The following is a 12,056-nucleotide window of genomic DNA, read 5'->3' on the forward strand; positions in this document are numbered from 1 at the left end:
TATTAGTAACTGTTGGTGTCACCGCCATGGATCTGACATCGAAACAGGTCACTAGGCGTTTCAGCATGTTAACAGGCCCGACCTACCCTTTCAACATTCATCAATCAATTTATCAATTAAACTCTTACGCCCCCAAATTCGCCTTAATCTATTGCGTTTTCGAAGTTGTGTTTTTGTTTTGTTCTTCATGATGTCACATTTGAGAAAACAGCTAACCACAACAATTTCCTTTAACACGTTAATGTAATCTACACCTTGTTTTAAATCGAAACTTGAAATTCCCCTAAACTTACTAAAATGCACACTAACGACACTTAAGGAAAACAGGAAACACAGGTAACTGTTATTATTTATTTTTACATTGTATAATTGCTTTTATTTAGTTTAAGGAGCGTTTCTATGGCAAACCGAAACTAACTTGTTACTGAATTTTTCGCGCATAAATCTTAACAAGCAGAAGCATTTTAAGACTTTTAACTTATTAATATTTGAATTAAAATGTATGTTTTAATGGGGTTAACAAAATCAGATAATGCTTGCATATATACAGTTCGTTTTATAATGTTATCCCTGTTGTAAATTTGAATAAAATTTTAACTCTAATAAATCTATGAACATACAAAGGATATCTACCAAGCTGTCCATGTACTTTTCCTAACATTTAACACGCGTTTACAAAATTTAAAAGACTTATTTCAATCTGTTTTGGTTTGGTACATAAGGAATATTATGTAAGTCGGTTGATCCGTGGTGTTGTATCACTTCAAGTTGCCTGTAGAAGAGTACGTATAGCACGAGACCGAATTAACATAAATTTCCTTTAATTATATCGCTTCAAAATATTTCTGAACAAAACTATGTAAAGTGACACTCTTATTCAAGATCAATATATACCCATGTATAACAAACACTCATTTTGACCTTTAAGCCTCTAATGCTAACAAAATATTGCATTTTATGGAAAATATTTATTACTGATAGCAAACCTTTAGCCTTGTATTTAATAGAAGAAAAATACGGAATATATCGAATAATTTGTGAATGCTAAAACATTTACTGGGTTCTACTTTAGTCTCATAAAGATAGACACACCGTTTTCATGCTCATTTCTTTCAAATTAATCTCGGTATCGTTCATAAGAATAATTGTTTTCGACATTTTTTCATCTTTTTTTCGAATATTAAAACAATATTATTAATTGGGGTGAATCTTGTTTGAGAGTCAGAGTGCAACTTTAATGTTTTAATTTCATCGAACGCACAAATACGTAAGCATAAAGTATAACGTCCCTTATGAATATACTAAAGCGAACATATGTAAAACGGAAACAGAAAGCTGCAGTGTGTATTACGGGATATTTTTGTCCCTTCAATTTTATTTTTCAGTTACAAAATGCAGCTTTTTTGACAGAATATTTATAGGTATATAATTAATTAATATTTCTGATGGATCTTAAAGAAATGGGCAATAGAATCATCAACTTCTCGACTCGGCATCTTTGGTTTAAGAAGATCAAGTAACAATTTACATAATATATTACTTAAAGCATAATACCAGTGTAGTTAAACAAAGTTCCTTAATAGTTAAACTATTCTATAACTTTAAAGAGCTGGCCATGATATGTCTTATTTTAGTAGGCAACAGCCATCCCCTATTACAGAAGTCAATTTTTATTTTAAATAAGTATTTACTGATTATCCCCAATTATTACAATTTCTAACAATATATCAAGATGTTGCTGAATTTTGTTTTCGTATGAGTTATATTTACAAAATGATGATACAAAACTTTTCCTAAGCAGTATACGATATAGGTCTTATATTGTTACCCTTTGGCAGATGGCATGGCCATTGTAGGCATAGACAAGATCTTTAACAAACAAGCAAAGGGGAAAATTATTCCTCCTGCCTGAGGCTGAGGATATTGTCGAAGTATGTAGAGCATTATTTAACACAATTTTTACAGGATCATAATGAATTTATAATCAGATTCTAAGTTGACCATTATATTAATCGACATGTGCACTAGCAATTAAAGTGTTATGTTATAATTGTGGAGTATAGACCATTAGTTAAATTTTCGTTTTGATTTAGTCTAAGACTCTTTTTTCTTACAGTTAATAAAAAATGTAATACTTTCGTTCCTGCTACTTGCATCGTAGAAATCGTTATCTTGTAGGTAACAAATCATATAGATTCATGACTGACAAAGGTGGAGGTAATATGAATGAATGAACGCATGGATAATAATGATTGCATGTTAATATCAGTAAAATAAGCTATTACAAGGAGCAATAACAATTAAATTAAGTAAACAATCATGTGTTTTACAAAAACAATGGTTGCGAAATAACAAGAGGACTTCTTGCAATGAATATCATATAAATCATATGAAATTGATCGTTACATTCTTTATGTGTTGTATGTAGGTATAAAACTGAGTGAACATAAGAGCTTGTTTGAATTCTAAACAAATTCAATTTTGTTTTATTTCACCTAACATTTGTATTTCTGTGCTTCAATGTTACTCTTTTATAAAAGTTATTGGCGGTATTATAATTATGGGATTGCGGCGCATTATTGTTTACACACACTATATAAGTGGCGGTTTCGAGTGGCATTTGATGCTCTTGAAATCTTAAAATGTAAATACAACAAAATAATTTATAAAAGGTATATGTCTTTTTACGTTATCGAATCATAAAGTAGTTGTTAAGGCAAGAACAACCAAATGAAATCATGAACATGACTTGGTTTGGTCTTTCAAAGCTAGTTCCATATTTGTGGCAATTAACAATTAAAATGTTACGGCACCAATTTTTCTCAAATGACTTGTGAATGACGACGGAAATAATAAAAAACTTCAATCCTCCAGGACCCAGGGGTCTAATTCCCTGCTGCAGAAATGCCCAGTGTCCTCCATTCAAAGCAGATAACGCCTCGTCCGGTTTGCTTTGCAGTCACCCGTCGTTCTTTTGATCAAGCTGTTCAAACAAAAGTGTACACTTTTAATTTTTATATGGTAGAGATTATATACATGAACCAATCAGGACTGTTATGCGCCATTTTAATGTACATACACCCATTTTAGAGCATAATTTTAGATTGCATGTCAATATCAGCTAATAAAAAGTGATGGAAAACAAATTGATATAATGAGTTATCTCAAATTGTAAATAAATTTGTGATTCTAGGAAACAATTATTCTTTAAGAGCTTATAAAGTGAAAATCCACTTGTACAGAAGTAATATACACATGTGTAAATTAAATCATAACAAATGCAAAAAATGATTTCGATTTCCTATAAAACACTACTAAATCACCTTAATAAAGCGTTTCATGATTTGATTTATCAAACACGAGGACATATTATAAATAAAACAACTATCAAACATAGGAACTTGTGCAGCAAATTATGAAGCATAGCTACACATCGACAACTCGTGTTCATATTCTTTTGATAATAGTTCAGATTTGTAGTGAATAAACTGTGTTATAAAATACTTTTGAAAACACTCAAGTTTCTAGTTTCTAATATCAGTGACGTCTATTTATCAAACAAACACACGTCCTTAATTACTAATATTTGACGAGACAAGTAGTACTTCCCCCTAACTTAAAGCTGTTTTATGTTTTCAGGATTCTAAAGAGTATTACAACAGGTTGAACTGCAATTTCTTTGAGAAAATGGTGATCATCGAAGTTTCGAAAATGGAAATTTTATACGATGTAAATGGTTACCTTATACATAAGCATATATACTTAATTGACAACTGAATTTTTCCAATGATAATAATGTCAATGAATACAACTTCAATTTAGCAACATGACTGCAATCTGCACTTTGACAACTTTGCGAAATGATTTTGTTATTTTGCAATTTCATTTGAGCCACAGGATTAAAGATTCTAAATATTAAAAAAGAATCAAGCATATTTTTCGATGAAGTAATTGGGCGTGGCATGTATCTGGTTTCATGTATTAAATTAACTTTGTGATCAGATAAAAAATACTTGAAGATGCATGCTTTTCCATGTGTAAGTGGTAAGTGTAAAACTTAAATGCTGTCTTCATAGGTTGTGATTATCTAAACTTTCTATTTGTAAGTATTTGACCGAAAACATATTATTATTTCGACAAAACGGAATACATCTCATGTCGTTTCAGTCAGATGTTTGGCTCTAATACAGAGTTTAAATATTGTATTGGACATAACCTTCCACCAGAGTACCAAACAGTGCACATGAAATCAATCAGAAAAGTTATTGCTAGATAACGGTCATTTTGAAAGTTAAAAAACATTGTTATAAATGAGTTTATGACAAAAAAATCACATTAGTTTATGATTTAAATTTAAGTGCGCTTGTTAAGTTTAAGTGTTCAACTATATGCAATTAATCCGAAAATGATACAAATAAATAATTCGTCTTGAGTTTAGCTTAGTATTCCGATTCTCTTGTTTCGTAATCTAGATCATTTCAAATACGCTTTTGGAGTTTCCTTCAGTCCGTTAATAAAAAACACATCCGATTTCCTCAGCAAGTTATAAATTGATAATGATCTCGTTAAGCCCGAAAAAATCCTTGCGGTTTCGTTTTGAATTTTTTCGATCATCTTTTTCGTATTGAATGCAATAATCCAATAAAAGCGACATCTCTCGAAAGCGGAAGTTCATCATCGTTACAATGTAAAGTGCGACCGACGGACCTTAACACAATTTACAAAGACTCAAGTTCACTGTTTAATTGTTACACTGTGAGTTACGGTCATTATTGAGCAAGTCTGAAAATGTTGAAACAATTGCACGCACGATTTTATACCAATATAAATAAAGTCATGACGGTCGTATCCGTGTATGATGACAATTCAGCAGAGATTGAGATAAAATGATGAATAACAAAAGATTGGAGAAGAAGTTTATCTTTGCTATTTGCCTTGAAAAAGAATCAGGCATCTTATAGTTTGTATAAATCTATGATCTCAGATTCCGTGTAGAAGGAAAGAACAGATTATTGGTGTTGGAAAATCAGATCAATTTCCGGCAAGGCTTGTAGACGATATTGAAAATGAACAAAGCTCAGAAACGCCAAATGAGGAGACTATCAAAAAAGGAACGGAAGCAGATGACGGTTTCCGCAAACGAAAACGTGTTAGAAGTGAGCATTCGTCCAATTATCCAATTCAGTCGAGGCATGGAGACAGGTGGCATGCCTTAATTGTGATCCTTTTGATTCACTCTACACTGTCACCAGCTTCAGGTTAGTATTGATATTAATGTTTGTTGCGCCTGCTGTAAACGGTTTTCATTAACTTCTTAAACTATGTAAAGATTTAAGACTATTACAGAATATGGCTATCTTAAACATAGACTACTCGATGAATTAATTGATATATACGCTGGTTTCCATACATCTGAATGGAGTGCATTGTGCAAACTAAGCTCTGAATATATGTATGCTAACGTAATTATTTTGTATTCATTCAGGTCAAGTCATCGACAGAAAAACTGGGATTGTAAATAATGTTACTGGCTGTCTCGTGGAAGTTGACGTGAAAAGCGAAGTTAACCTTAGATGGACAACACTAGAAACCAATCCGCTCATGGATGCTATTATCGATGGCAAACTAATTGCCAACTATGATTTACGTCACCGTGATTACCATCTTTACAACAACAATGATTCTAACTTGTATGCGCCATTTATGTTTGAAAATAAAACTTGTCAACTTACAATAAAGAAAGTAGAGAGGCATGTCCGTAAAGTTATGTTTATTGGTTCTGACATTGATAGTTTCGAGGTCAGTGGCAAACGAGCAGCAATCTGCAGGGATTTCAGTTCAGGATGGATATACCTTAAAGGTATGAATTCGTTTTTAAAGCATTTTAGCTCATTTATTTGAAGAGAGAGGTGGCTATAATATTCATTCCGACGTTGGCGTCTAGTTAATGTTTGAGGGCGAGTGGACATATATCTTTAAACTCAAATACTGTTTATTCGATTCACTTCAATTTACTTCATACTTCTTCACACATTAGTTCAGAACCAACACACACTTTGAGTCCATTACTCTATCAACCTGTATGCATATTTTGACCAATGATTGACTTTTGAACTTAAACGTTAAGTTCAAGGGCACATGGGATATAGTCGAAGTTTATTATAGCTCTTAAACCTCCTTGCATTCAAATCACTTCATACTGCACACAATTGTTAACAGCAAGCATATACTTAGGTTACATAACTCCATGTTATCCTTATTACAAAGTGTGGTCCTTGATAGTTTGTTAAAATGTATGGCTACTTTGAACTTTCACTTATTTATCCGATACCGTTCATTTAATGGATTTCATACTTCACCCAGTTGCTAAAGGTCATCACACATTAAGATTATATATTTTCATGTTTTTCTTAATACAAATGTTGGCCATTGTTCGAATTAGAGTTTGGTTTGACGCTTTAAAGCAACTTGGCATTTTCACCTTTAACTCCAATACCGTTCATTCAAAGGACTTCATGCTTAACATAATTTGTTGATGCCCTCACAAAATTGGGTTGCATAATTTCATATTGTTCAAATGCAAATAATGTCCCTTAATCGACAAAAAAAACTTAAAGGGCAAGTTTGCATTTCCACTATTAAGTTAAAATTTATACTTTTCTTTCAATTCACTTCATATTTCACATAATTGTTGACAGTCAATCATAACGTTCATAATTCCATATTATCCTTTATACAAATCATGGTCATTGATTGGCGTAGAAAGTTTGGTTAAAGCTTATGGCAACTTGGGGTTCTAACTAAGAGCTTAATCAATGTTTATTGAATTGACTTCATATTTCACAGAGTTATTGTTGTTAACGGCCATCATACAATTAGGTTACGTAAATCCAAATTAAACTAAATACAAGTTATGGTCCTTTATCAACCATTTTAGGTTGCACTTGTATTTCTTGATTTTGCTGAACAGGCATAAATAGCTTCATAAATGCGTTCATTTCTAAGCAAAAGCGGGTTATAATTGAGCGCTCTGTCATTCAACAGCTCTTGTTTGATTTTGTTTCCTAATAAGCGTGTTATCGTTAACATTGTTTTTTTTATAAAAACAGTGTATCGATGTGTTACATGCTGATGTTTATCATTTTGATTACTATTTATGTACTGTTTATTTCAGTAACTGTAAACACCACCAACATGAACAGCAGTGAAACAAGTCCCCATAAAGCAAACTTGGAAATTATGATATTCGTAATAGTAGGATCGATTCTTTTTGTGTCGCCTTTTGTTGCTGCTGCCATACAACGTTGTTTAAACAGAAAAAGGACAGGTATTTGCGTTTTTAATTAGTTACATGTAAAGAGCTGTTTGTGGAGTTTCGTGCTCTTGTTCCATGTTTCTGGTTTGTGATTGTTTTTGTGGTCTATGTCTTTGGCGTTTATCCTGTGCCATTTAACGGGGTTAATGTTTCCTCAAGTTAATGCATACGTTAATAAGATTTGCAATTTACCTTTTTTACATTATTCAGGATTGTTAGGTAAGAGTGAGGTTTTGCACACAAACTGGTTTAAACCCCCAGTAAATTAACATTTCACTGACCGTTCCAAGGTGTTCTAATCCTTGATTAACATACCTAGTTTTTTAAACATATAGTATGTATGCAATGTGCTGTTTGTGGAGTTTTGTGCTGTTTTTCTATGTTTCTTGTTTGTGATTTTTTGTTTTTATGTTCTATGTCCTTGGCATTTACTCACTACATTTAAACCGGGATTATGTTATACTTTTGCTACTGAGCTTTTTTCGGTAGTTTTTCGCATACATTTTGTGTCATTACTCAAAATGTGTTTAGGCCGCTGTTTATCTCTGCTCAGTTCGAATATGAAACTTAGAGTTTGTCAGATCTAATTATTTTTGGTAATTTTCGGAAAAAGAGAGAATTATTTGTATAAATAGTTATGGATACGGGGAATTTAAACATTTTCCCCTCCATTAAGAGTCTAAATTTGTAAAATATAGTAATAATTGGTCTACATTTCATATTTTCATTGTAGCCATACACTTGTCTGCACATGTATTGTCTTAAGACAATCAATATTTTGTGTTACAGAATGTAGTACATCATAAATATGTAAGAAGTTCTTGTGTATATCATGTGGTTCATGCGAATGTTTATTTCAGTGACAGGTAACACCCCCAACATTAACCGCAACGAGACAGTCTGTTAATATTCTTCACAATCCAATATATTAAGATATATTGTAATGAATCACTTTATTCCGGTATAATTCCAGCTGCTCCAGCTGGTGTCAATGGTGATGGCAATCCTCCCAGAGAGAATGATAGATGTCTACCAGACGGACCAATTGATGGTAGATTGTGAATTCAGATATTCTATTTATATAAACAGAATTCTAAAGTTGTACAGGTAACACCCCAAACATTAGCCGCAACGAGACAGTCTGTTAATATTCTTCACAATCCAATATATTAAGATATATTGTAATGAATCACTTTATTCCGGTATAATTCCAGCTGCTCCAGCTGGTGTCAATGGCGAATGCAATCCTCCCAGAGAGAATGATAGATATCTACCAGACGGACCAATTGATGGTAGATTATGAATTCAGATATTCTATTTATATAAACAGAATTCTAAAGTTGTACAGGTAACACCCCAAACATTAGCCGCAACGAGACACTCTGCTAATATTCTTCACAATCCAATATATTAAGATATATTGTAATGAATCACTTTATTCCGGTATAAATCCAGCTGCTCCAGCTGGTGTCAATGGCGAATGCAATCCTCCCAGAGAGAATGATAGATATCTACCAGACGGACCAATTGATGGTAGATTATGAATTCAGATATTTTATTTATATAAACAGAATTCTAAAGTTGTACAGGTAACACCCCAAACATTAGCCGCAACGAGACAGTCTGTTAATATTCTTCACAATCCAATATATTAAGATATATTGTAATGAATCACTTTATTCCGGTATAAATCCAGCTGCTCCAGCTGGTGTCAATGGCGATGGCAATCCTCCCAGAGAGAATGATAGATGTCTACCAGATGGACCAATTGATGGTAGATTGTGAATTCAGATATTCTATTTATATAAACAGAATTCTAAAGTTGTACAGGTAACACCCCAAACATTAGCCGCAACGAGACAGTCTGTTAATATTCTTCACAATCCAATATATTAAGATATATTGTAATGAATCACTTTATTCCGGTATAATTCCAGCTGCTCCAGCTGGTGTCAATGGCGATGGCAATCCTCCCAGAGAGAATGATAGATGTCTACCAGACGGACCAATTGATGGTAGATTATGAATTCAGATATTCTATTTATATAAACAGAATTCTAAAGTTGTACAGGTAACACCCCAAACATTAGCCGCAACGAGACACTCTGCTAATATTCTTCACAATCCAATATATTAAGATATATTGTAATGAATCACTTTATTCCGGTATAAATCCAGCTGCTCCAGCTGGTGTCAATGGCGAATGCAATCCTCCCAGAGAGAATGATAGATATCTACCAGACGAACCAATTGATGGTAGATTGTGAATTCAGATATTCTATTTATATAAACAGAATTCTTAAGTGGTACAGGTAACACCCCAAACATTAGCCGCAACGAGACAGTCTGTTAATATTCTTCACAATCCAATATATTAAGATATATTGTAATGAATCACTTTATTCCGGTATAAATCCAGCTGCTCCAGCTGGTGTCAATGGCGATGGCAATCCTCCCAGAGAGAATGATAGATGTCTACCAGATGGAACAATTGATGGTAGATTATAATTACAGATATTCTATTTATATAAACAGAAATCTAAAGTTGTATGAACTTTTTTTCAGTGAAAGAGAATGCAAAAATAGGAACCTGGTAAAAATGGCAACCATTTGCAATTACCTTTTACTACTTACTGTAAACACGATTGTAACCGTGTTTTTAATTGCTGAAAACGCAAAAATATTCAATGATTGGTGAGTGCTAAAATATTGACTGTGATCTATTTTCGTTTCATAAGGTAGAAATATCTTGTTATTTTTTTGCACCTTTCTTTCAAATTAAACTCGGTATCCGTCATAAGAACCAAAGTGATTTGGAGGGAATGAGCTGAATTTTGACCTTTACAAAATTTAGTGGCATTTTACCTCAAATAACCTAAATATATATTTTTTTCTTCAGATTCATCAAAGGGGTCACTCATACCAACTATCTAGCATAAATAACTATGAATTACTGCACTTTTACAAAGTCAGAAAATCTCGAATTGTCTAAATAGAGTAAAGTGAAACAACTTCAATTTCATCGAAATGTGACAGCTAAGAAAAACATGCCTACAAAAGCACCCAAACGAAAAGTTGCAGCAAAAACGTGCAGCCAACATGCAGATAAACCTTCAATCTTTCAATTGCAACCACTTTTCTCACCTGAACATGCATCTAGTTGGAGAAATTTGATCAAGTTTCTGAAAATATCCCAAAAAAATTTCAACACACACTTGTGGTGCGTTATTGAAAATAAACCAGTCTATTTTTTTAATATATTAATTTTAATAATATTTATTGGTGGTAAGGGTGCATCTTTGAGTTTGATCAGAATAGATTTTTCTTTCATATTAATTATCACTTTTGAAATTACAATCACACTTATTCCATGTCTGGAAGAGAGCGAACCTAAACCATAGGTGTCTTAGTTTGATACAATCTATTAGTTAGTAAGCACCTTGCCTTAATTTCTCGAAACTTCTTAAGTCCCTTTTAGTAGAATAAAGCTAAGGTCAGTATAATTGTTTTGGTGTAATCTGTACATTCGTGAGAGATTTTGATGTTTATTCACTAGTTCATATCTAATAAATTGAAGATCACGTTAATGGCTTAATGAAGATAGCTACTTAAGCTTGTCATGCTTAAGAACTTTCGAGAAATTCGGACTGGCTAAAAAGATATTCTACTTATATGTTGAAAATAAAATGTTGTAAAGGCCCCTCACAAATCAAATGAAACGTTATTTTTGAGGAAGATGAATGAAGATAACAATTGATCTTACTTTAAGAAATGTCTGCTCAAATTATCAAACAGTTAAAAGCCTTCCACAATGTAATAGTAGGTGGGGAAGGCCACAAATTAAAGTGTTCAAGACGTTCATGTTTTTTTTTCTTTATATTTGAGGAACAATATTTTTCAGGAGTACACCATGCTTATTTGCAACATGTTTTAGAGTAAAAAGGAGTTGAGCAAAATTTAAGAAGAAAATTTAATCATTTTGGGATAAAAAAGCATTTGCATTTTTTCGGACTTATCTGTGAACAACATGAAAAGGGTTTTGTTCAAAATGTTTCAGACTTTCCATTCAACACTGTCTTGTGCTTACTTGATGCTGTTCATATAGGAATGAAATTCAATAAATAATCCAAAAAGTGGATAAAATTCATTTCTTGGTTACAAAAATGCAAACATCATTATCAAGTTACCTGCAATCACCACAGAGCTTCCAGACATTGTTCATCGAGTAGTTTTGACTATTTTGACACAATACCATGTTTACTTTGTGTAAAGACATTTCTGAAAATTATGTAAATGCTTTTTGATTTAAATCAAATAGAATATTATTTTAACAAATTTGGCTAAACTCCTTATTACACCTACACAGGTTGCAAAGGATGTATGTATTATGTTTTCTAAAAATTGAACATCGAAACTGAATAAAACCCGTCATTATTGTGTAATGTTCTCGTCCTTCAAACTAAAGTTTACAATTTGTTAGTCCTTTAAGTCACTGCATTAAACAATTAAAGCCTATCTTGATTCTTACAACATGTCTGAGATTTTAAATTGACATGTTGTTTATTGTTTAAAGGCATATAAGGAACAAAGGCAACATTGCCAAACTGTTCTTGTATGGTTGATAGAACGTTAGTCAACATATTGATTCTGGGAATATTATAATGAGGTCGATATATTTTTTTAATAATTTCCACCTTTACCATTGTCTAAGATTTTTTTAAGTGTTCCCTACCAATCCGTC

At 32.5% G+C, this 12,056-nt stretch overlaps 1 protein-coding gene across 1 annotated transcript; it reads left to right on the plus strand.

The window, feature by feature from the left end:
- The first annotated feature begins 306 nt into the window (after positions 1-306).
- On the plus strand, positions 307-9,100 carry LOC128221773 (uncharacterized). Its single transcript, XM_052930376.1, has 7 exons — positions 307-336; positions 3,640-3,729; positions 4,985-5,258; positions 5,486-5,860; positions 7,175-7,327; positions 8,289-8,366; positions 9,012-9,100. Exons 2-7 carry the CDS (start codon positions 3,688-3,690, stop codon positions 9,098-9,100), a joined length of 1,011 nt encoding a protein of 336 aa, XP_052786336.1. The 5' UTR covers positions 307-336; positions 3,640-3,687.
- The last annotated feature ends 2,956 nt before the right edge of the window (positions 9,101-12,056 follow it).

Source organism: Mya arenaria, chromosome 16 (assembly GCF_026914265.1).
Source record: "Mya arenaria isolate MELC-2E11 chromosome 16, ASM2691426v1".
Classification (NCBI taxonomy): domain Eukaryota; kingdom Metazoa; phylum Mollusca; class Bivalvia; order Myida; family Myidae; genus Mya; species Mya arenaria.